At 44.2% G+C, this 26,770-nt stretch overlaps 1 protein-coding gene across 1 annotated transcript in view; it reads left to right on the top strand.

Annotated features, from left to right (window-relative positions):
• The window catches only part of FGD5 (FYVE, RhoGEF and PH domain containing 5), a 223,075-nt gene extending 204,278 nt beyond the window's left edge, over positions 1-18,797 (top strand). The window contains exons 15-21 of the mRNA XM_084832489.1: positions 3,625-3,724; positions 7,222-7,359; positions 8,388-8,490; positions 9,843-9,973; positions 13,703-13,831; positions 14,665-14,813; positions 16,142-18,797. Of these exons, the coding sequence (XP_084688615.1) occupies positions 3,625-3,724; positions 7,222-7,359; positions 8,388-8,490; positions 9,843-9,973; positions 13,703-13,831; positions 14,665-14,813; positions 16,142-16,178 (787 nt within the window). The 3' untranslated portion in view covers positions 16,179-18,797. The remainder of the gene's footprint in view (positions 1-3,624; positions 3,725-7,221; positions 7,360-8,387; positions 8,491-9,842; positions 9,974-13,702; positions 13,832-14,664; positions 14,814-16,141) is intronic.
• The last annotated feature ends 7,973 nt before the right edge of the window (positions 18,798-26,770 follow it).

Here is a 26,770-nt window from a genome sequence, read left to right on the forward strand (position 1 = left end):
TTAACATAGCAGTAGCCACACATTTTCTCTACCCCTGAGGCTAAGAAACAGCAGACCCTAACTTTGCTCCCTGCTCCCAGGAAGAATCAGAGCTTGTTATATTGCTTAAGGCTTAGGGCAGCCTTCCCCAACCTGGTGACCTCCAGATGTTTTGTACTGCAACTCCCAGCATTCCCAACCATTGGCCATGCTGGCCGGGGCTCATGGGAGTTAGAGTTCTCAAATTCCGGTGGGCACCAGGTTGGGGAAGGCTGCCTTAAGCAATATAACAAGCTCTGATTCCTCTAGAAGCTGTTTTGATGGAGCAGGAGAACAGGATCTGCTGGAGATCAGGCTTTTGTTGACATATAATCCCCAATCAGTTCTTCTGCCTAAATGTACTTTCAAACACACCATTGGTCATTTCTCAAAGCCAACCTAGGACACATGGAATACTTTGAACTTTTATGGCAGGCTCCTCTTATTCTGCAGAGGCTTGTCTACACATACATTTGAGGGATGGTCCTCTTTTGTGTCATACATCTGAGCATTTACATCTGTGTCGGAAGAAAGCCAGAAGCACCACAGTAGGCAGCAGTTGCTCATAGTGCAGAGAGTGAGTAGGTGGTTTTTATGCACACACAGGCACCCCCCAACTGGTTCTACTAACTATCCATATGCAGTACTGACTGATAACGGGTTCATCCACATTTTTACTTTCACCTGCATTTTTTTTCCAAATCCTCTTCCCCTTTCATAGCACACATCAATGGCAACACTTGTATAAGTGAACACGGTTAGTAATCAGTAACTATGTACTATTTATTTCCAAAATTCATGTATGTATTCACAGATTCCAGCTAGTCTTGATTTTGCATATCAGGTGGGTTGCCCACTTTTTTCCTGTCAGGGTTCTTGTGCCTTTGCTATGTGATCACCTAAAATGCAGGCAGTCAAGCTTTTCCTAGCATACAGATACAGTGTTAGGTGAGAAGGGTGGAAACTTCCTGCTGTTCATCTTTTGTTTAAGCAGTTAATAAAAGGCACAGGAGTCCTGCCAGAAAAAAAATTGGCAACACTAATATCGGAGTCTTTAATATGGAGGTGATCTTGCAAATGGGGACTGTGGGGAGTGGGGGCACAGAAGGGAGAGTGTGTAAAGTAAATAAGGCTGGAAGTCTTGGTATTTATTTATTCGTGTCAGAAGCATTACAATTAAAAAACATACTATAACACATAACATTTAAAATATAAAATATAGAAGTTAAAATATATAAAAATTAGACAAATCTTGCCCAGAATCTAGCAACATTAATTGTGTTCTGTTTCGCTGTCATAAGGTCCTCATGTGTACATTGGTCAGGGCACAAAGGGCAAGTATACGTATGTGTTGTTGTCTGCAAGTCTCCACAGTCGCATAGGGCAGAGATCACCGGATAACCCCATTTATTCAAAGTGTCTCTAGATCTTGTTACACCCGTACGCAGTCTATTCAATGATTTCTAAACTTCCCAGCCTTCATCGAAACCGCATGCCAGCTCCTGTGCTGGTTCCCTCCAGTGTTGATTCTTTGTAGCTTTCCATAAGTCCATTCTACTTTTGAATTCATCAAAGTCTTCCGTCGATCTGAGGAAGCTTTTCCTGGATTTTAATCTCTGAGGAGCTGGTTGTAGGCCGTAAAGAGGGTGTTGTTTGGATATTGAGGATTTAAGCCTCTCTTTGTATGCTGCTGCTTCTCTACGAACAGCAGGCGAGGCAGCGCCAGCTATATGGTAGATCTTACCTAGAGAAGTAGGTTTTAGACATCCGGTAATGATTCTACTTGTTTCATTCAAAGCAACATCAACTTGCCCAGCATGTGCTGATTTATACCAAACTGGGCAGGCATATTCGCCGCCCGAGTGGCAGAGGGCTAATGCTGTAATCTTAAGAACCCTTGGTTTAGCACCCAAGTAGTGCTCGTTAATTTCCTAATGATGTTATTTCTTCCGCTGACCTTCAGTTCAGTGTTAATGCAATGCTGTTTATATGTTAAGGCCCTATCCAAAGTAACCCCTAAATATTTAGGGTTAGGGCAATGCTCCAATAACACCCCTTTCCATGTAATTTGCAGCTTCCTAGCAGCCTGCTAATCCAGAAGCATCTAAAAGTGTAGAAGTCTTGGTCACAAGGTGACTACGGTATCTTACCACATTATGCCTCTGCCCTGGGTTCTCTTTTTGCTAGCAGGGTCATTGAGTTTTATGGGGCTGATGTTTTTCACAGTTAAGTGCTTACTCATGGGGGTGTGGGGATTCAGTCTCAGCCAAGCGTATTGATCAGCTCTTGCTTCTCTCCCACAAAAGATATACTAGTCTCAGATGTCTTTGTTTGGTACCATGTGGAGCACAGGCTGAGGAGATCACAATAGAAATGCTGCCAGCCCAGCACTAATGCTACTGCTGATTTTCTACAGAGCAGTTAGCTTTAAGATGAATACCTTACAGAGTTGAGAGAGCCCAGAATTGCACACCCACTGAAGAGCAATGCCCAAGGTTACCAGAATCCTGCATCATTTAGATACGGAGCTCCTTTTTCTAAACTTGAAGCTGTTGGGTTTTTTGGCAAGGGGGAGCTTAATTTGACTGATGGGTCTCATGCCCTGCCTGTACTTAGCCACCCGAAACAACATACAACATTAAAATCATACAGAACAATAATGCTGCGTAATATCAACAGGCTCTTTAAAATCAATTTAAATATAAGACCCCCTGAATGGCATCTCGCACGCATCACTCAAGGAGACAAGAAAGAAGTAGAAATGCAGCAGAGGCAGGATCGGAAGAGTTTCTCTCTCTTAGAGATGCTCTTCAATCTGGCATAAGGGCACTTCCTTAAAAATCCTTATTCACTTTTAAGACAGCCCATCCACAAAGTATGACTCCTGCTTTAGGCATCGGCTCTCTCTCAGCCTGAAGAGAACAAGGTTTGGCACACCAGTGAGATAAATAAAGCGTTCGGTGGAACACAAGAGCATTGTGATCTAGGCAAGAAGTGTCAACCCATTGCTTCACAACTAGATGAGATGGCAAGAGATCCATCATTGGATCTCCCTTGTTTTTTTTAAAGGGCAGTTGTGTGCCTGCGGCGGGGGAGCGATTTGGATTGGGACCATGGCACTGGGGGAGAGAGTTTAATCCCGTGTGGTTTTCCTGATTTGAATCTATCTTCCCTGCCCTCTGCCCCCATATAGCTGCTCTTTGCCCTGTGAGGCAAAGCATACAGGTACCTGTATAGCACCCATCTGGCAAATAGCAGCTCAGAGGGGCAGATTCAGATGGAAGTTCTGCCAAGGAGGCAGGAAAGTAGAGCTCACTAATAAAGGGTGGCGGGCTGGCTGCTAGTTTTCCGTAGTGCAACAGTGACCTCTAATGACCAGTCTGCAGAAGTGCAGGTTTATATTCGTCATTTTCCAGTCCAAGTGAATTCAAAATCCCCCTGTTGAAGGGCACATTGACAGATTGCCATGTATTTGCGGGCTGTGTCTCCTCTGTGTTTGTGGCTTCACAAGAAAGAATGGGGAAGAGGACATTTTGAGGAGAAAAATCAGTCCTGAAGTAACAGCAAGCCCTAACTTTGACCAAGTTGCTACATTTCTCTCCACAGCTCATACTCTGAAAGGGACGAGTGGTACAGCTGCATCAGCAGAAGCATCCCAGATGACTGCAGAGCTCACAGTGCAGCTGGCTTTCACAACAGTGTTGAAGTAAGATTCAGATCCCAGCAGATTTCCTGACCTATTTGAGTAGATTTAAGAAAAGGAGTCCCCTATGGCCAGGCATTTGGATTATTTTCATGTAAATTGCTCTGCCAAGCCTAGACAACAAAGGTCATCAGAGCATATGGGTTTAATATTCATCCTGCTGAGGTTGCCACCAGAATTCTCAATACTTTCCAGGTTTGTTAGCATACAGTGAGATACAGAGGATCTGGGTGTTTTGCTGGGATGAGACTGGCATTATTTGGCCCTTTCTTTCTTGAAGATAGAAGGCTGGACTAGATGGCTGGACTAAATAGCCTTTTGATAGTTTGCAAGCCTGATTCTCTATACCTTAATACATTCCCCAATCTGATGTCTTCCAGATATGTAGAACTGCAACTCCCATAATTGCAGTCCTACATATCTGGAGAACACCAGGTTGGAGAAGACTGCCTTAATATGTTTGGTTTTTATTTTATAACCCTCAAAAATAACAAAGACATTACAATAATGTTACACCAAAGTCACAAAGAAGAATAAATTGAGTTCTAAATAATAAGACAAGCTTCTCTATAATGTAAAAAATATTGGCTTGGAAGATGCTTTGCAAGTATGTAAAGAAAAAGCATTCCATTACAACTGTGTATTTATTCCTGCATAAGTATCCCTTTTTCCAGGTATTTTATTTATAACTTCTAGATAAATTTATAAATCATGCATACCCCTCAGCCTAATAGGTGCATGAGGCAATATACAAATAAAATAAAATGATAACACTCAAAACATCATAAAATCACAAGCAGAACAACAACAAACCCTTCAGCACCTTAACTTAATATACAGAATAGAGGGAAACATTAATGTGAAACATAGTAAAAATCTAATCTCCTTAAGGAGGGGGTTCCAGAATTAGGGTGCCACCATGGAAAAGGCCATCTTGAGTCCCCACCAACCTATCCTCTCTAGATTATGGGTCACATAAGAGCGCCTCTGATGATGATCATAAGTCTACCTGAATGCACCCAGTTGCACAATTGAGAAGAAACTGCCCAGAACATTTTTTTTCCTTTGTTGGTGTTGTTTAGTACAGACTAATATTTTATATAAGAACCAGTACATTCTATAAAAATCTAGGGATTAGAGATTAAATTAGCTCTAAATCATACTAAAAAGTGTCAGATTAGGAGTGCTTCACAAATGAGTTCGTTCCTACCTAGATATGACTTTTGTGCATGTAGATTGGGTCTACCTTACTATGTGTTGCAATCACTTGTCTTTATTTTTTCATACAACAAAATAGATGCATGTTGATTCCTCATGTACAATGGTGTGTATGTGGTCTGTCCTATACGGACAGCATGGGGCTGTCCTATACGGAAATTTCCTTATAGGAAAACTTAAATACTAAAGTAGACTTGTCTGGGCTTGAACAATAAAGTATCCTTCTTTCCTCAACTGAATCCCACAGTTGTTGCCTGCTTTGAGCAGTTCTACACCTCATCTGGCTTATCTAGAAGCCAGATTCCTCCATAGACATGTGAGTGCTGTAGCTCCCTATTGGAAGCATGGGATGTATCCTAGGGGAAGAAAGGCTCCCCTTCCCCTGGCTTTCCTCCACATTCTGCAGGAATGGTTATAAGCTGATCTGTTCCCCTATCTCATCTTTTTAGGGGTAGCAGATTTTGGACAAAATATGCCGCCTCTTGTAATAGCGGTTGTAATAGTAGAAGTAGAAAAGTGGGAGCACCTTCAAGATAGTGCTGCCCGTGTGCGTTCTCATTGCTCTAGGAATGGCGCTACATTGACTGATCCCAAAACCCCCAGCCTTCTTGTGAAACGGAAGAGGAAAAATGCCTCCAAGCCCAAAGTATCGCTGTGTGTGCACCCATGTATGCGTATTGCAGTGTGGCTGCAAGTAGTGCAGTGGCAAATTCAGAAGTGCAGGGTCCCTTCCTGACAGTCACAGCCACACCCCCTCACAGCCACGCCCCCTCACAGCCACGCCCCCCGAAGCCACGCCCCCCGAAGCCACGCCCCCTCACAGCCATGCCCTTTCTAAGATTGTACAACCTTGTAAGATATGCCTCCTTCAGCTGGGATCCAAAAACAGTGCAGGTGAGAGGAAGGCAGGGGTTTTTCAACTGGATGTCTGAGAAAAAATGCAGGGGTGTTAATCTTTTTCACCCACTCACTCACTCACACACAAACATTTTAAGTTTTCAAAATATGATACTCTATGGAAGCCTCACCCTCTCAACTCAGCCCTCATGGACAGACCCCTTCTCATTAAGCAGCCCCCTTGCACACTCCCTTAGCGCCCCAACATTACCCATTCGCCTTTCCTAAGCTCCTTCATTATATCTCTCCCATCCCGCAACAGAAATGTCCACACGCCCAGCTGGATTGAACCACACATACACACATACCTTCTTTCTTCTCTCCCCACAACTGATTTTTTTTCCTGTTTCCCTTCCCTCCACCCGGGTTTGTTTGCCCAGATACTCGCCAACCTTGTACCAAAATGTGTAGGTGGCAGAGCAGGTTGCATTTGGCAGTTCTGCTTACTGTAGAAATTAATGTTCAAGAATTAACAGTGTGATCCAATGGGTCTTTATTTCGAATTTAATTCACAGAGATTTTGGCAGCTAAGGCTGCAGTCCTGTGCACACTTACCTGGGAGAAAGCCCAATTGGCAATTGAACATAGTGGGACTGACTTCTGAGTACACATGCATAGGACTGTGTGATGAATCCTAAAAACTGGCACAAACCAGCCACCTGCCCTGCCCCATAAGTAAATAATGGTGGCAGCCCCCCCCCCCCCCCCCGCCGCTGCCATGGCCAGCAGCAGCAGCAGCCCTGAATGGGTGGCCGGTATTGTAGGAGATGAGGGCAGCGCCGGGCGCACAGGCACGAAACAGGGACGGCGGAGAAGCCAAGAGCTGGGGGGCGGGGGGCGAGAGGAGGCTGCAGAGCTCCCTCAGACTCCCTCTCTCACTCGCTCCCTTTGTCTGGCCGGCTCTGCATAGTAGACAAGAGGCAGCCGCCCACGCTCCCTCTGCTCCCTCCTCCTTCCCTAGCAGACTGCGACCCGGCTGGGGGATGGCTTCAAGAAAAGTGCCGGAGCCGGAGCCCCTGCGCAACCTGCCACCACTACACTGCTGGTGGCTGCTTTGGATGGCGCTGTTCTTCGAGCAACAAGTCTCTAAAGTCCACAGACAATGCACATACAGAACACTATCTTGGAGGCACATCCTGCACGCACACACACACACACACACACACTACTATTGCCACTGCAAGATTGATCAGGAAGCAGGAGCTGTCTGACCAGGTGACAGGTGTATTTGTGGACAAGGCTTTTTATGTTGAAAGATGAAAAGCCTAGGGCCAGCACTGAAGCCCACTACACACCTCCACCATAAATTGCTGCAGGTGAGGCATAGCTTGTATTGAGGAGTCAAGCTAAGAATAAGCCAGTGCATTTCTACATTTTATTTTCAGCTTCGGGAAAGGCTGGGAATGTCTTTGGGTGAGAGGCCTCCAACATTGGTACCTGTGTCTCATGTCATGATGTGCATGAACTGCGGTTGTGACTTTAAGCTCACGTTGAGGCGTCACCATTGCCATGCATGCGGGAAGGTAAATCTCTCAAGTTCGAACTGGATCTTTTCAGAGCCCTTGGCAACAAAGAGCCCTCTTGTCAAAACCTGTTCATTACACCACATCAAGTGTTTTTACCAGTTTGTGACACAAGGAAAGGAATTCAGTTTTCATACACTGGATTTCACAAGACCTTTGCCTTGTGCCTTATCTGTACAACTAAGGTTACCAGATACACAGGGCTTCTCCACATGGGGCTTTTATCCTGTGATTGAGATTAGTTACTCATGAAAGTTTACAGATCTTTTACATGACATTCTCAGCCTCCAGCGCCTCTCCTGTGCTTTCTGATCATTTCCATGGCTGTATTTGAAATGGAGATAATGAGATAATAAAAAGAAGCAGTTTGGATTTGTCCGTGCAAAGAGGAGGTTGTACTATAACAACAGCACCATCTGGTGGTTGTATAATGAAACATTGGAACTTGCAGATAAAGCCAATCCTGCAAAAAAACCCAGGAAGTGTGTGTGAAGGAGCCCATCTTAATCCCACAAAGAATCTGGAAGCAGAAGCCCTGCTTAAATTGCAGGATAAAAAGCCTGATGTGGAGAAGCCCACAGTAAACACATATCGGTCCTGTCTATAGAGCTTTGAGGAGGCCTGTAGAGGCCAATCCCTGCACAGTATTAGTACTGTCTTCCTGTCCTCCATTTTAGAATATGGTGGGCAGGATGAAACTTCATTATAAAGAATAACAAGGATAATGGTCATTTGTAACTAGAGGATGATTAACAGTGTAGTAATATCCAAGAAACAGAACAGAAGTGACTTGGTTCATAGTTATCTCAAGCTCTTTGCCCTACCCTCAGCTTAATGTACCTTGCCTTTGCTTAAGACCAAGTTGTCTGGATTAACTGAGATGTGTTTGTGTGGTGGGGAAACTGGATGTTTCTGCCCAGTCGCCCATGGCTGGACTGGATTGCCTTCAAGTTCCTCCCAACTTTGGTTCACATCTCATTGGTTCACTCTAAAGCAGATGGTCCACACCACATCTTGTGTTCTTGTAGATTATATGCCGAAATTGTTCAAGAAACAAGTATCCTCTGAAGTACCTCAAAGACCGGCTAGCAAAAGTTTGTGATGGCTGCTATGGAGAACTGAAGAGGAGAGGTGAGGCCTTGATTAAGCAGTGGAAACCTGGCTGGCATACACAGACAAAAGTAGTCCCTGGTTCCTTTTGCAAGGCCATTTCCCCACCGCAGCAGGAGGCCATTCTGGAGCTAATATCAAATTCACCATCCATCCATGAACATACTGATCAGGGTCGTAGGCAGGCTGTTCTGGTTGCTGTGGATATTTGGGGAGCAATTGGCCACACCCTGCCACCTCTTGAGGACAAGGTTTATGCAAGGAGTGCACAACTTTTCATTCCTGAGGGCTGTACGTGACTGGCTTGGGACATCCCGGTGATCCTGATGCAGATTGCTCTTTCCTTAGTGCTAGCAGGGGCATGAAAAGAGTGGTTAGCCCCATGGGGCAGGGCGCAGTTATGGCCTGGTTGGGGGGCAGGGGACATGCAGCTTCCGGATCATGGGTTGTGCATCCCTGGTTTACGCTGTTTTGATGTGGCGCAGAGTGGTAGGCGGCAGTATTGCAACCGAAACTCTCCCCACGACCTGAGTTCGATCCCAGCGGAAGCCGGGTCTCTGGTAGCCGGCTCAGGTCGACTCAGCCTTCCATCCTTCCAAGGTCGGTAAAATGCGTACCCAGCGTGCTGGGGGAAAGGTAGTCACGGCTGGGGAAGGCAATGGCAAACTACCCCGCTACAGTCTGCCATGAAAACGCCAGCGAAAGCGGCGTCCCTCTAGGAGTCAGCAATGGCTCGGTGCTTGCACAAGAGGAACCTTTCCTTAGTGAAATTTGCACAGGTCAGAAGTGGTCCTGGAGGTGGATTGTATTCAAGAAGTATTCACTGGATGAAAGTCGCCTAGATTACTGAGCTATTTCTTTTTGTGCAGCTTGAGCCTTGTCATAAATTGGTCAGGTCAGTGGGCTTTCTTATGTAGAGTTTAAAGCAGCCTTCCCCAACCTGGTGCCCTCTAGATATGTTGGACTGCAACTCCCATTATCCCCATAATGGGAATGATGGGAGTTGCAGTCTAACTTATCTAGAAGGCACCAGGTTGAGGACAATTGGTTTGGAGGGCCAATCTGCTGGTGGTGTAGCAAGAGCATTTGACTTGAACTAGGAGACCAAGTTCAGATCCTCATTCAGCTACAAAACACACTTGGCGACCTTATGCTAGTCACCATCTCTTAGCCTAGCCTACCTCATAGGGTCATTGTGAAGGTAAAATGAGGAAATCCATGCATGCTGTCCAAAGCCCTCTGGAGGAATGGTGGAAAATACACCTTATCAATAGTAACAAAATGCTCTGAGGTTGGATTAGATACGTGAATATAGATCAGGGTCAACCCATATACCAAATAATGTTTTCCTCTTCTCCTTTCTACTATTACAGAGCGGCCAATGAGTGTGAGCTTCCCTACAAGTTCATCCAGATTTTCAAGCAGTGCCTTCTCTTCTGTCTTCCACAATATCCACTACTCATCCTTCAAAAGACAAAAGAAAATCCCTTCAGCTCTTTTGGAGGTAGGAGCAAGGATGCCTGCAGAAAGGCAAGGAAACTAAAAGACAGGATGCTCGTGTTATGTTGACCTGTATTCATAATTGTCTGTATTGTAGAACTAGCTGGCTCTGTACCCCACTTGTGTCATGAGCTTTTGCCAAGGTATATTATTGTACCAAGGGGTAATTTTGGAATTAAGTCCCTTCCCCAACATTGGTATGGAAAGTAAAAATGTCCCCCAAAGTGAGTCCTATATAGTTTCATGTTTCCATCTGCAAATAATGTTTTTAAAAAATCAAAATGTAAAATGTAATTCACACTGAAAAAGACTCTTACCCTCATTTGGAACAGTATTTTTTTTTTATTTTTCCCTTCCCCTGTGGCAAACTTCCCTGTCAATTTATCACAACTATCTATATACATCTATAAAAATGAAGCACTAATTACTTCTATGTGACCACAAGAGGGCAGAATGTACCTATCAGAATAAACCGACCCTGTTGCAAATTAGCATTAAGCCCCAAGCCAGAAGGTTACCTTGCACATGTTCCTGTGTTCTAGGCGCAATATATCTTCACCTAACCGATGGTTAGTTCAAATAAGCCAGGATCGAGCAGTGGTTTATGATCCTGGTTTGTTCACTATCCACAATTTAAATGAATAACAGCTCTTTTGAGTTTGGACATAATGGGTAGCTGTTAGGGGTGGATGGACTCACCTGTGCCCAGCTTTGTTGAGCGCTCGCCAAGCTGCTGCCTCCCGCCCCTGGCTGTGGTGCCATGCGAGCTTCAGGACGGCCTGCCAGCTGCTTGTCAAAGTGCAGGGCACTCGATCAGCAGGTCCACAAGCGCCCCATGGCTCAGCAAGCGGGGTCTAGGAAGGGGAGCAAGGGGGAATCCATCGGACTCCACTCTCCCACCCTCCACGGACTCTTGCAATATCCTTAGCTGTGGTTAGTTTAAAACTGGAAGCAGACGCTTCCAGTCTTCGCAGCTGTGACAGGAGAGGGGTAAAGGAAGCAGATAAGGCCATGCTTGGGCAGGGTTGTTCATGGAACACTAAACCATAGTTTAGCTTTATGTCTGGACTGCCCGTGGTGTGTTTTTGCAAAAATAAGTGAAGGAAAGGGCCGTAGGCTCCAAGGTAGAGCACATGTTTTGTATGCAAAAGGTCTCGCTTCAGTCCCTGGCATACAAAGGTAGAACTGGGAAACACCCCTATCGGAAATGCTAGAGCGCTGCTGTTAGCAGTGTAGACAATTTCAAGCTAGGTAGACCAATAACCTGACTTGGCATAAGGCAGTTTCCTTTGTTAAAATTTACACTTTTAGGGCACAATCCTATGGGGATAGGTGGCCGCCTCCGAACTCGGAGGCAACCACCTATCCAATGCAGGGCAGGAGAAGCACGGAGGGGATTGTCCCCTCCTTTCTTCAGACACTCTACATTTGCAGTTAGACAGCCAATTTCGGCTGTCTAGCCGCAAGAATGTGGAGCGGGGGAAGCAGCTGCTGGACGACACATCGGATGTGCTGTACCAGCATTTCCGCCTTCCCCGCCCCTGAACACCCCATTTTCGCCACTCCATGCTCCTCTTCTGAGCGCAGAGTGCAGGGCCATTCCGAGCTGCCTGCAAGGCAGTGCGGGGTGGGGGAGGTCAGTTCTCCAGGAACCGACCTCAGAGCGCGGGCTCCGAGGTCGGTTCCCGGAAACCGACATATCCTGTGGCCGTCTAGCCGCTGACTAGTGGCCATAGGATTGCTCCCTCCATCTCTTTAAATAATGACTGTTATTATTTTATGAAGGGCTGTTTTTCTATATTAAAAAATGTGGGGAAATATCCAAACGGAAGCATTATAAATGACACAAATGTCATATACTGCATTATTATTATTGTGGGCTTCTACCATATCCAGGAAGTAGCCAGTCATCATAGGCACTAGGATCCAAGGGATGCCATCCTATGTATCCTGAGGATACCCCATGGAGCTTATAAGGAAAGACTTGTACTCCATTCGAATGCCCTCCAACGACCCAAGCTCTTCAACACATGTCATTTCAAATGATGAAGGGCACAACCCTATCAGATTGCTGTCTCCTATATGTAAAGCTCCAATCTCAGAGGCTTCTGAGGTCCCTATGCCCTGCTGGGCTGCTGCCAGCAGGGCAGGAGGAGCAGTGGAAGTGATTTTTGCCTCACCCTCCTTTTTTTACTTTTTCCTCCAGACGGGCCTCTGAGCCCATCTATAGAAGTCATGCTGCCAGGGGTGGGACTGGAGAGGCCAAAGGATTTTGTGGATACCAGCCTCTCCTCTCCCTGCCCACTGGCACACCCTCTTTCTGACCTCTACAAAGTCATTGAAGAACAGACACTGCGGTTCTTTCCATGGCAGTAGAGAGGGGGCGGGAGTTTGGAAGGGGAAAGGATCGGATGTTGAAGTCCCTCTCCCAAAGCTGTAGCAGTGTCTACGGCTTCAGGAAGGGGAATCTGAAAAATCTAATGTCCCTGAGACACTCTCCCAGGGACCATTGGATTGTATCCTAATTGTCTTGAGCTGCTGGTTTTATTGGTAATATCTGTTTTTATGGATTTTTATAGAGCATATACTTACTGATTTTACTGTATCCACTTTGTGTGGTTTTTATCTTGTATGCAGCCTTGAGAGGGTCCCACCCTTAAAGGTGGCCCAAAAATAATTTTAAATAAATAAAATTAATTCTACCAGCCAAGGAGCATGGACAGTACTTTCTATCTCAATGAGAAATGTGGTTTTGCCAAGTAACTATACTGGCCTATGTTTATGGAAAGTCTTTGATACTGACAGCTTAATTCTTTGCATGATTATTTAGAAGACCTTCTTTGTTCAATGGGGCATAATTCCAAATAAAGACTGCATAGTAAATTAAGTGATCTTGCTTAGTATCTTTGCATGTGAGAGAGACAGGAAACAAAAATGTGTAGGTAAATACAATTCTGCAGTGCATGTGGACTGCATGGCCAAACGTTTTGGATAATACTCCTAAGTTGTATAAAAGTTCCATATAGTTGCAAACCAGTGTTTTAATTGCTGTTGCAACCAGCATGAATGCTTGTTTAGGAAATATATAAACTATAAATACCAGAAGGGAAAGCTATTTAAAGGGAGAGGAGGGGGTATTCCTGGTGGTTTAAATCCATCTATCCCATTCCAAGGCATTTCATAGAATCATAGTAGGGTTGGAAGGGGCCTACAAGGCCATCAAGTCCAACCCCCTGATCAATGCAGGAATCCAAGTCAGAGCATCCCCGACAGATGGCTGTCCAGCCTCGTCTTGAATGCCTCCAGTGTGGGAGAACCCACCACCTCCCTAGGTAATGGGTTCCATTGTCGTATTGCTGTAACAGTCAGGAATTTTTTCCTGATGTTCAGCCGGAATCTGGCTTCCTGTAACTTGAGCCCATGATTCCGTGTCCTGCGTACAGGAAGCCAGAAAACCATGGATGGCTGCGAAGTGGCGACTTCATCATATGTCCCGAAGGACCTCGACTCGCAGCCGCCCCGGAGTAAAAGGCTCATGTAGATGGGCCCCCGGTTGGTTTAAGCCAGGCTAAATCCAGTCTCCCCCTAATGACTGTGCAGGAAAAGGAGAGAGGAGGGTGGAGTGTGTGAGCCCAGGGCTTGCTGCTTCACTTCTTTTTTCTTACGTCTTCAGTTTCATATGTCAGCACACACGAATGTTGTCATGAGGGGTTTGTTTCTCACGCTTCTGCAGGTGGCAGCTTCAGGAGAGGGTTCTTCTATCAGTGGCTATCTTGGCAGATGCAGGAGGGGGAGAAGGCACTGGAAGAAGCTGTGGTTTGTTATCAAAGGCAAAGTGCTCTACACCTATGCAGCAAATGAGGTGAGGTCTGCCATGTGGGAGAGTATCCTCAGGCAATTGTGAGGACTTGCTTCACATGATACAGAGAACCAGAAACGGTGCGTCTGGTGCTCCAATAACATTTGGCACTAGCCCCTAGGGCTGGCATGGCCGGGCAGCTGCTGAAGGCCCACACCTTATCGGGGGACCCGCTGAGAAGAGCCCCCTTGACCCACTCCCCTCCTCTTCAGCATTGTAACCAGTGTGCTTGCCCACCTCTCGCTCTGTTCCAGATGGAGCGAGCAAGCAAGCAAACACCGGTGGTGAGAAGGAGTAGTGGGAGCTGCCACTGCCTGCTTGCTCCCTGGCTCTCTGCTTGGCAAGCGAGTAGAAAAGATGAGGAGCGGGAGCAGCTGGTGACAGCAGCGGCGAGGGAGTGGGCTGACTGCGTGAGGGGTCCCATTGGGCGTGTCTCGCCCAGTGGCCCCCCAGAAGCTGGAACTGGCAGTGCTAGCCTCTAGAATAATTTAACTATTTGAAACCTGTAAAGGTGCAGTCCTGTGCATGTCTAGACAGAAAAAGAGGCCTACAACTCACAGCATGCCCCAGCTGGAAACATGCATAGGATTGTACCCTAAGGCAGTCAGTAATAATTGAAATGTGCCACTGACTTCTCATCAGATGGGAAATTCCCAAAGAATGCCATCTGGAACACAACTTTGTTTATATCCCACCAGCACTCAGAAGAGTCCAGATGAGGCACTGAGTGCCTACTGTATATTCATGTAATGGAAATTCTTTTCCAAAGAGCTTATATCTCTGTGTGTAGAGCTGCCTCCGTCTAAAGCCCATTTCCCCTTCTGCACTGATTCCAGGATAAAGTCGCCACAGAAAGTTTGCCTTTGCTGGGTTTCACAATTGTCCCAGAAAAGGAAGACAGAAATATGGATGCAGTTTTCCACCTTTACCACAAGCAAACTCTGTTTTATAGCTTCCGAGCAGAGGATAGCAATTCAGCACAGAGGTACTGGGTGTTGACCTGCCCGTGATAACATACTAACCAATGGAAAAAGCGTGTGCAATGCTTCTCACTCCTCTAATGCGCTCACTTCCTTTTAGAAATTCTGAATGCTGCTAAACAGATGTGACTGCTTTTGCATAAACCTTAATTAGTGCCAGCTTTAACTCAAACAATCCAACAAGCATTAACACAGCAACAGAATGTGCATGGCCGAGACAGAAGGTCTGCACTTGTTTTGGTTGATCAGCTGCAGACAGGGAAGTTTTGTGAAGGCAAATAAATTTCTGGTGTAATAACTGGGGGCTGCTCAGTATAAGCGCCCCCATGTTACTTGGGGCCGATGCATGTTACATTTTGCGGTCTTTCAGACACCCCTGCAACAGTCCTGCTGTAGTTAAATATCTGTGGGAACACAAGACGTTAATGTCATGGCAGGTTGCCTCCCTACCAACCCATTAATTCTTGGACTCCAAGACCTATGGTGCATGTAGCCCAGTCCAGTGCATCTTTATTAAGAAGTGAGTTCAGTGGTGCTCTTTCCCAGTTACGTGTGCGTAGGATTTTAGCCTGCCGTTGCTTGGCATGGAAGTTCTGTGCACATGAATAAATGTTAAGGGTGCAATCCTATGCATGTTTAGACAGAAAACAGTCCTACAACTCCCGACGTTCCCCGGCTAGCCTTTTAGAAATTCTGAATGCTGCTAAACAGATGTGACTGCTTTTGCATAAACCTTTGCTGGGGAATGCTGGGAGTTGCAGGAGTTTTTTCCTGTCTAAACTTGCATAGGATTGCATCCTAACTTGTGTTTGCACAGGTAAGGACACTGGATCATGTGAACAAGCAATCCTATGGTGGAAAATGCATCATGTGAATCACTCTAGTTGGGAATTTTCCATATTTCACCAGTATATTTTTTAAAAAATGATAAAGCATATTGGAATATACAAGCAAGAGGCTTACCATGCAATCCTTTACATGCCTACTTAGAAGTAAGAACCACTGACCAACAGGACTTATTCCCAGGTGAATGTATGTAGGACTGCAGCCTGAAACTTTATATCTGCATCTATCCAAACTCATTGCACTACATCCACAACATTTTATTGTAGATAGCAAAGTTGGGAAGGCATTTGGCCTCCACACTACAACACAACTGATGAGAAGGCGTTGGTAAAAACTGAACAGTGTTCCCACAATCCTCAAAATCAGCGATGGTTTTTAAAGATAGCCCTATGATAGCTATGCAGTTCTCTAGTGTATATATTTTAATATTTTTATGGGCTTAACTAGAGATATACAGTAAGACTTATGATTCTACTTTTTTTTTTAGATGGATTGAAGCCATGGAGGAAGCATCTGTGTTATAGCATCATCCAAGTGGACTTTGAATGAACACATTTATATTTGCAACAGCCCCCTTCTACTGGAAGAAACAGTGTATATATCCCACTCTGGCTAAACTTACTGGAAAAAACTTGTACAAGACTTTTTTCCTTCCTCAAACATCTTTCCATGCAGGTGGAAACATTATGGCCCCTTTTCTATCTTTGCAAGTTCATCCTTCACTGTACTCTACTCCCATATGATACAGCTGCATCATATTTTGAAGATGTAGAATAAATGTATGCATTCTTTCTAAAAGATATGCTTACTCATAGCAACTGGTTCAGTTTTACTTACTTTTTAAGAGTACTGTGAGTTTGTGTTTGTCAGCCATGAAACTGAAATACAATGCCCTAAATTTTATTAAAATACAGTTTCCTTTCTTCTTGCACAAAGATCACTAGCCCATTTACATTTCTAGGGTGAAGCAGTGCTATGCTTCTTTGAATTGTTACCACAGAAAGTGTGTGAAAACACAGAATCTGACAGTATTTCAGTGGTAAGGACTCAACACGGTAATTCAACACCAATTTACATAAATGGTATTAAGGGTTTGCTTCCTTGCCAAGGTCGTTAATGCACTGCAAAATCCAACCCAATTCTTCTGAAGAACTGCACCAGTCTGCACTCCAATTTATGTTAACTTATTGTAAACCTTTAGTTTTTTCCTAAACTGATTTACCTAGTGTTATACCATTGTAAAGCCGAGGGAATCAGATTTTACTTTATAAATCTTACTACTAAAATATTATTCATCAAAAGCTGGTGTTGTCAGCACACAACTTCAGGGCAAAAGGCACTTAACTGTACTGACTATAGATTAGGAAAGCTAGGGCAAATGTTCCACAAACCTTATTTCCAGCAGTCATGCAATTTGCCACTTCCTTGAGCCAACTGACTTTGCCTAGTTGCTTATGCCACACCCAACTCAAGGCGGCTAGCTGGGATTCCATTGTACTCTGCCAGCTGGGCAAATGCAAGTGTGTTGTGGTCATTGCCACCACTGCTTCCTCTTCTAGCAGAGAACATGTACTAAGATTGGCAGCAGCCATGGAACCTGATGGTGTCCCCCCATGGTTATTTATTCTTTGTCTTCTATGAATGGAGCTTGCACAGTGGCAGCTGGATCGTGGGGTGGTATCCTGTACCCTGAATGCTCATTTGCAAGGCTGGTCTTCAGGTTTTTCTTTCCATTATCACACTGCATCAGCAGAAGATAGCAATAGGACCTATTATGAGATGCCCAAGTAACAAGGCCAGTTACACAATTAAATTAAGATCTCCTTCCTACTGGTTTAGAAAAGCTCACCATTTAAGAGTAGAGTCTTAGATTTTAGAACTCTATTGGATGAATATGCCCTGCTCTTTCACAAGTTTTTATAAGATCTGCAAAAGGTTTAAGGCTGCATAGTTCCATGGAAACTACCATAACAAAGCCGGATTTTAAGTATATTATCACTGAGCGAAAGCATTTGTGGACCATCTTGCCTGAAATGGTTTGTTTTGTACCCAAGTAAGAAAACAAAATTATAGTATTGCACTAAAGTGACTGATGAACTAATGACGCAATGCTGTGCTACCAAATAAGTATATAAGATAGGAGTTTTGGCAGTGTGTTAATCAAATATCATAACCCATGTAGATATTTCAGAATCAATACCCGTGCATTGTAGACAGATACACTACAGCACATTTCTATGGCCAAGCCGATGTCCAAAACACCTGTAGTGATGGGATTTGTGAGATCATCTAGGCATGCAAACCTGATTATAACCAGGACCTTCGTGGCAGCCTTCACAACACCTGACATCAGTACCATGTGATACCTTTCAATGAAGCAAATTTTCATTTATTTTTAAAAGTTGAAAATTTCAGATGTACAGTAAAATACATTTTTGTGAAATAACCTTAATATTTATATTGTGTGCCATTATTTGATCTGCTAATTAAACTTTTGACTGGGTTAGATCTTCCCGTTTGTATAAAGGTTTACATTTATTCAAATGAAATACTCAATTATTTGTTTTATTTCAAGAATGTATATGGCTTTGCGGGGGGAGGGGGAATGGTTGTACTGTTTTGTTATTTCAATATTAGTTTTTCCGTTTCATGAAGCAGAGGTAGTATGCCAAGATGAGATATGAAAACACAACTTTAATATTAATTTTAAAATAGATTTTTCAGTATTTGCTAATGTTTCAGGTTACAGATTTGGACGTGCTAATATTACACTATTGTTACACAGGAGAGCCAAAGGGAAGGAGGCAAAAAAAAATGCACTGACAGGAGCAGAATGTTAAAATACCAAATGTAACACACTAATAAAGACTACAATCCTATACCTACTTACATGGGAGTAAGCCCCACTGAACTCAATGGGACTTATTTTCAAGTAGACATTATATGATTGCACTGTAAGAAGGGTTTAAAAAACAAACATGCACTACAGAATAACAGTATTATGATATTGGTGCTGGCATTTAACTGTTGTATTAAGTCTGCAGAAAAACAATACTACTCAAATTTTGTTGCAAAAATACAGTAACTATTCATTTTTGTTTTGTTTTAAGAAACATGAAACAATAAAAAAAAATACCAGGTCCATAGGAGTTTGTTACTATTTCTTCTGGATTTCTGTATCAGTATTACTAAATTAATCCTGCTCAGGATTACTGATTAGTAATCCTACTCAGTGGCAGTTATGTTGTAATCAATCCTAAATTCTCTAGGAAAATGCCCTAATGTGTGTGTGTGGAGGGGGGGCAGCCAGCTCACTCCCCCAGCCCCTCAACTGCCAATAGCAAGAGGCTAGTCTGTTCTTATAAACCTGTTATACAGCTTAGCCAAGTTAGAACTCAGAAACAGCTTGGTGTAGCAAAATATTTAAGCCCGACAGAGAAAGGGAAAAATCCATTGCTACCTAGGATATAAACACAGAACCTTACGTTATCTCTGCATTTGCAACTTCATGGTGGCCAAGAGCGCCCTCCATCCCCATATACCTAATGGGGAAGCAATAACCCTTTCTAGAAAATGCAGTGAACTGTCATTCTTGTGTTTATAACCTTGCTGCCACATTGCTGTAATATATTGTATATGGGGGAGGTGCTCAATGGCCAACTATAAGCTTCAGGTAGTGGTGAACAGTCTCCTGCTAGGTTTGGGCGTAAGTATAAAACACAAGTGTTCCAACATGTGCATAATTCAAAGTGCTGATTTTAATATCAAACTTCTTTAATACTATCAGTATTGCTTTGCGTGGCTTGAGATCTACACGGCTGCCATATACTATTTATATGGACAGAGCTCACCCCATGTTGAGCCTTTCCATGCATTATGATGGATAGTTGCTCCAGTTCACCTTGACATAGACGCCCAACATTGCAGAGGTCAAGTGGATGTAACCTTGGCAATGGCCTGACCAGTTGGTTTGCACTTTTCCGCTTGTGGATCTCAAGATGGACAAGGTGTCCATAGAAGTGAGGGCTAGCACGTAACTGCTCAGTCCTTACCCGTTTGGCTAATTAAATCAGCCAGGATAGGACTGGCTAAGGGGAGTGATCAATGCCTCCTTGTGAGAGGGACATGTTTACTCTTGCTTGGTGGAAGTAGTAAGGCCTTTATTAAAAAAACAAACTGCCCTTGACCCAACAGATCCAGAAGGTGGTGTTGGGACTACTGTTCAGCACCATGGCTGTTTGTCTATGGCAGGGGTTGGCAACTTTTTCCTGTCAAGGGTCACATGATGGCGATGAGCAGGGCCACAGGCAGTTGAACCAGCTCACCACTCTTCTCATTTGTGCAAACCTCTACTGACCAGGCCAGGCCAAGCATGGTTTGTGTTCTTCAACATAATTCAGTGTCACATTTTTAAACATACTCAGTATACTTAACAGATTGACTTGAAATGTTTCAGTTGAGCAAATGTCTCAGCTGAGCCATAAACAAGTAGAATTAAGCTTACCGATACATTCTAGTTGAATAATTTCATGCTGGCATCTCCCCGCTTTGATGTTGTTGTTGGAGAATGGTGACTGACATCAGCAGCAAAGTGTCTTGGGAGATTGAAATGGTCCACCACTGGTGCTTGAATGTTGCCATGTTTGAGGCGTTTTGTGCCCATGTATTATTTTGAGTAGAGACTAACCTGTTTGTCCTATGCAGAAAACCGGAAGGCACTGTTAGCAGGTGATGGCATGTATCGAGTTGGGCATATATCAAGCAGGTGAATAAGCCCTTGTTAGTGTGGCTGATGTTATTTGATCCTGTAATAGCATTGTCTGAATGGATAAGGAGACAAAGTTGGTGTGTGTCCGTATTCAGTGGCCCATCACTGCCACTGAGAAGCCTGTTCAGATTGGAATGCTGTCTCTAGCAAGGTTAGGCCTCCCACTCAAGGCCTGTGAAAGAGAAGTATCATTATGACAGACCTGTATCCTATGTCCATATTTATTTAACTTACAGTATTTTTATGCCACTCCTCAGCCAAAAAGGTTCCCAGGGCAGCTTACATATAATCAATTAAACAAGACAGTCCCTGCCCGCAGGCTCCCAATCTAAAAAGACAAGGCACACAAGAAAAAGCGGAGGGAAGAGGGGAAAAACAATTCTGTTAGTAGGACTGGTGGAATGACTCTGCTATCCCTCTCATCTCAGCCTCCTGGAATGGCTGGTGGTGGTGACAGCTGAGGGAGGAGGCACGTTCATGAGGAAGGTCTTTGGCAGGGCTGTTGGAATAAATATCTGCTAACAAAGGGTAATTCTGCATAATTCTGATAGTTCATTCCTTCCAGGATCCTTGTTCGATATATTGGCTTATTAAATGTGGCTTGAAGAAACCACAATTTGAGTTCAGTCGCAGCAACAAATTGAAGCTTGCTCCTAACCACAATAGATGTTTTCAATCTCCACCCCTCACAAGCTAAGGGGAGGGGGGTTGCACAAGTGCGCGGCTCCTAACATACCCTGGTTGGCTGTTGCATCTGAAGACAACCAGTAAGTCCCCCAAACTCCTTTCAATACGATTATTTCCTTAAAAAAAACAACACACAACTAAATCTGGACAGCTTTTAACACACAGCTAAGACCTATCTTAGTAGCTAGGTCTTATGTATATGTTATTCATGTGACGAGCCCCCATGGTTTTTGGCACATCTACTTTTTTGACATTGAGAATAAGATACCAAAATGCCTTGCTGATTTCAAGACTTTTGTGCTATGTTGTGGGCAATGAGAATAAATTTCCTGTTCTAGTTAGTGATATGTGTTTTTTTGGAAAACTGTGAATTGGGCAATCTTCTGGGAGGAAAATTCCTATGCAAAAATAGGCTAATTTGCCACAGAAAATTTGCTGATGCCCTGAAGAGTGATCAAATATATTTTACTTACTATATTTTTATTTAGTAAACAAAACTAGAAAAGTACCCCATGCTAGTTGTTTGTCCCAATACTCCCCCAAAAGTACCCCAGACATGTTGCTTGTCCCAATACACCAACACTAATTGACCCTAAATATTTGAGGAGGGGAATTAAAGCACATTTAGGGTGCAATCCTATGCATGTTCATGCTGGCTGGGGAATGCTGGGAGCTGTAGGACTAATTTCTGTCTTAACATGCATAGGATTGCACCCCTAGGGTGCAATCCTATGAACTGTGCCTCGCTGTTCGGGAGCTCCTGAACTCAGAGGCTTCTGAGATTCCTGTGCCCTGCCAGGCTGAGGCCAGCGGAGCGGAAGGAGCAGCAGAGGTCATTGTTGCCTCTCCAACTCCCACTCACTTTTATTTTTGCTAGATGGGCTTTTCTAGCTAGGGCACTTTGGAGGGAGAGGGCAGGGTGGAGGATGCTTAGGAGAAATCTATCCTGTCCTCTCCAGTCTCCCCCCCCCCCAATGCCCCCTTTCCCCCCTCTCTGAGGCCAATTTCCCAACCTCTGAGAGGGAGCTGGTGCGGTTTTCCGTGCTGGCAGCGAGGAGCAAATCTCAGACTCCTCCTTCTAAGGCCTGAGCACTATCTCCAACCTTGGAAGGAGTTTTCCAAGACATCCCATCCTATGGTCCCTGGGACGCTTGCCCAGGGACCATAGGATTGCTCTCTCCATGTAATTTACATGCTATGTTTTGTACACATTTTTATAGGGGAATACTTCTAAAAATGTTAAGACAATAACATGTACTTTTTACATTGTTTAATTTAAGGGGGGGAATTAAAAGTACTAAAAACTATTGACACCCCAATGAATTTTAGCAACCCAAAGAACTGTATACTGACTACTATTCATCAGTTTCAACAGAGTTTAACTCTCTTCCATTAATGTTTTTGGGGCACCTTTAGTTTCACTGTCACTACTTATTAGTAGGGCTGTGCACCACTTTGGTCCAAATCCCGAAGCAAATCGGGTGCTTTGCGGGGGCTTTGTTGAGCTTCGAAACAGGTCAGAATAGCACCAAGGCAGTCTGAAGCGAAGCAGGTCACTCCAAAGCGCCTCGGAGACTTGGAGCTATTCTAAAGCCATTCTGAAGCCCAGCCTGTCTCTAAAATGCATCACCTTGCAAAGGATCAGGGAGGGGGTGAGGAGGGGGACGACGAAGGGGAGAAAGTGGTGAGCCTTGGTAAATGGCGACTCTAGTTGCCAGATAAGGCCTGAATGTAATCCATCAGTCTCCAATCAGTGGTGGAGGGGGCGGGAATGTTGCATGTAACAGATCAGTCTGCTTTCGTTTCACTGTGAGAGTTGTTGAGAGAGAGTTGGCTAGCTAGATCTGTGTGGTGTGTGTACTCTACTGCAGCTTCACTTGTTGTTCTTCCTTCCCACCCAGCCCTTCTCAGTTCTAGTTTTCCCTTTCTTTACTTCTACTAGATTCTCATTTAAAAAACCAAAACATATTTTTACAGTACTTAAGTTTCTTTGCCTTGTTCTTTGGCTCCCCTCCCCACAATTCTTATATTCCTTCCCTTCCCTTTCAACTCTTAAGTTAACCCCCACGCAAAACCTTTTTTGTTCTGTTAGACTGTATGGTGTACTCTCCCCGCCACTTTAGCCTGTAGCTAGTCTGTGCTAGTACTACTTTCTTTGCCTTGTTCTTTGGCTCACCTTCCCCCTTCTCAATTTCTGTATTTCTTCCCTTCCCATTTTCAACTCTTATCTTTCTCAAAACGACATATAAAGAAGTTTTCTGTTAGGCTTTATAGTGTACTCCCCCCACCCCCGTCTTATAGGTAGTTTTTCTTTCAGTACCTCCTTTTCTTTTGCTCTTGTGCGTGTTTGTGTGCTATGTATAAAGCACTACACACGGGCCCATACGATATAGTGGGCAAAGCACTACACATATGCATTATTCAATATATAATACATAGTGCGCAAAGCACTACACACACGATTCGTTTACTGTGGTGCAAAGCAACCCCTATAGGAGGCATCGAAGAGGTCTTGGCAGAGCTGGGCTAGGTGCAGGTGAGACCAGCAGCACCAGTAGCCAGGCTGGCTCACCCCCAGTCTGGATGGTGCATCCTGGTCTAGGGCAGACCTGTTTTCCCAAGTAATGTGTATTCCATTCAGCCAAAGACAGCCTGCAGTCATCCAGAGTGATGCTGAAAAGGAAAATAGTACTAGGGGACAGCGGTTATTTTGCACTTAAAAAAAACCCCACACCAGAGATTAGGGATAATGACCTCCTCCTAATCACCCCTTAAACACCTAAGTTCTCTGATTATCCCTAGTTTATTACCTTTGGTTTGAGTTTCTGAGAACAGCACATTTTACCTGTGCCTAGCACAAAAACTAGTGGGCCAAGCTGTCTGAAGTTTGGCAGGTTCAGTAACCTCCATTGGGGCTGCCAGGTGCCCAGATTTTATGCACTTCTATGGAACAGTGAAAAGTTACAGCTCTTTGCTTTGAGAGGTTTTTATTGAAAAAAAGCAAAGTTTATCTACCCCTAGCACAAAAACTACTGGGCCAAACTATATGAAATTTGGCAGATGGAATCACCTCCATGGGTGCTACCAGGTCCCCACATTTCATGTATTTATCATACAAATTGAAAAGTATGGCCGTTTGTTTTCCAGTGCAAGATAATAGGAAAATGTAAAATCTGAATAATTCCGAAACCTGAATCTCGCTTCGATTCCGAAGCAAATCAGACTGGGTTTGAATTGGTCCGAAGTGAATCTGGGCCAATTCAGAAGGTCTAGATCAGCATCCAAAGCGAATCAGAGGGCCCTTGCGCAGCCCTACTTATTAGTTCTATTTCACACTGATACAATGTATTTCAATGACATATGTTCTCTCACATACTTGCTACTAGCAATACTCATCTGAAAAACATTACAACTTTGAAACGAGTCTTGCCCAGTACTGTATTTGCAATTTGCAATGAATGGATGCCAATGAATGTATGGAATGGAAGTTTTTTAAGCAGAAAAATAAAACACTGGAAATTATTCTGGAACAATTTCCATTTTAGAAAAAATGTAGAAAATTTTCCACCACACATCATTGATTATGCTTTTGATTTTGTATAAATATTTTGATTGATTTTATGTAGAAAATCAGATATGTTGAGTATCATAGAATGCAACTACAGAAGTTTTTAACTTTTATAGAATAACTTCACGCCCACAGAATTTGTGAGCCAGTTTATTAAAAATACACTTTGTCTTTTAGAGATTGGATCAATTTTTAAGGGGCCTGTTTGTTGTTGTTCAGTCGCTCAGTCGTGTCCGACTCTTTGTGACCCCATGGACCATAGCATGCCAGGCCTTCCTGTCCTGCGCTCTCTCCCGGAGCGTGCTCAAGTCCATATTCATTGCATCGGTGATGCTATCTAGCCATCTCATCCTCTGCCATCCCCTTCTCCTTTTGCCCTCAGTCTTTCCCAGCATCAGGGTTTTTTCCAGTGACTTTTCTCTTTGCATTAGGTAGCCAAAATATTCGAGCTTCAGCTTCAGTATCTGTCCTTCCAATGAGCACTCAGGGTTGATTTCCTTTAGGATGGACTGATTTGACCTCCTTGCAGTCCAGGGGACTCGTAAGAGTCTTCTCCAGCACCACAGTTCGAAAGCATCAATTCTTTAGTGCTCAGCCTTCCTTATAGTCCAGCTCTCACAGTCATATATTACTACTGGGAAAACCACAGACGGACCTTTGTCGGCAAGGTGATGTCTCTGCTTCTTACTATGCTGTCTAGGTGTGCCATAGCTTTCCTCCCAAGGAGCAAGCGTCTTTTAATTTCATGGCTACAGTCCCATCTGCAGTGATCTTGGAGCCCAAGAAAATAAAATCTGTCACTGCTTCCATTTCTTCCCCTTCCATATGCCAGGAAGTGATGGGGCCAGATGCCATGATCTTCGTTTTTTTAATGTTGAGTTAACACCAATTCACAAAAGTTAGCAGTGAAAGTTATAAAGAGGGAGAAAACCCTCTGGAAAATAACTCTTGAATCTTTTCTACTGTTAGAATTCTGTGATATCCACAAGCACTTACTGTGTTTTAAAACTGTTTGTTGTTCAGTCGTTCAGTCATGTCCGACCCTAATAAAACATGTCAAAATTCAAAATATACATTAGAAATCACAGTAGGCCAGTGACAGCTAATCCTTGTATAACCACACCCACCAGGTTTGCACAATGCAACAATCCCTGAGCAGGGATTGGAACCCCAGAGGCCACGGGTTAAATAATCCATGATAAACCAGGTTATGTCATGTGAACCAGGTCCATACCTCCTACTCACCTGCTGACATGCAGGCGTGAGGCTGACAGTAACACCTTCTCCCATGAATACACCCTCTCCTTCAACTTAGGGAGCCTCCTCACAGCTTAATACATCAAGAAACCTCCCCATATAACTATGTTCAGATGTCAGGCACCTTTTCTTCAATTGCCCTGGTAACAGCCACACCTCCCAACACCCCTCAAAACACATAATTTCATTCTTAATACGTTCCTACTGTTTACTGAATGGGCTCATCTTTTCAAAAAACATTTAACTAAAATGTCAAAGTAATAAGCAAGCTTTCAAATTCTCCCGAACTCTTCAGGCTAGCTACGGAACTCTTAAGCCTGCTCACTATTTAAGGACATTTTAGATGGGGCTAATAAAAGCTATCACCTGGCTGTGGAGCTTCTAATGGATCAACACATATACCTATATGTTTTACTATAAAAATAGTGATCCTACTCATGACTGGCAGCATGGGGTGGTACCATCAGGCAGCTGCCAAAGCCCCAATGTCTCAGAAGTGCCCACTGATGCCAACCCCAAGCAGCTGCTATTGAGGTACAACTGCCCCCATGGGAAATCCCCTGGGAAGTCTGGGCCATGCTGTCCATTCCTGCTGCCTGTGCTAGCAGGTGGCCCACCACCATACTACTCAGCAGAAAAGCACAGGTGACTGTAAAGAGGCAGCAGCTTCTCCAGCCAGGAACAACTGCCACCTTCTCTCTCTGTGCCCCAGTGGAGAGGACTGGCTCTAGCGGGGCTGCAAGCGTAGGCAGAGGTGACTGCTCCTGCAAGGATCTAATTCTCCCCATCACATGGCCTACAGGGTGGGCGAGTGGGCAGAAGCAGGACCAGCCATA

Source organism: Heloderma suspectum, chromosome 2 (genome assembly GCF_057233095.1).
Source record: "Heloderma suspectum isolate Gila_16-S chromosome 2, 16-S_ref, whole genome shotgun sequence".
NCBI classification, from domain to species: Eukaryota; Metazoa; Chordata; class Lepidosauria; order Squamata; family Helodermatidae; genus Heloderma; species Heloderma suspectum.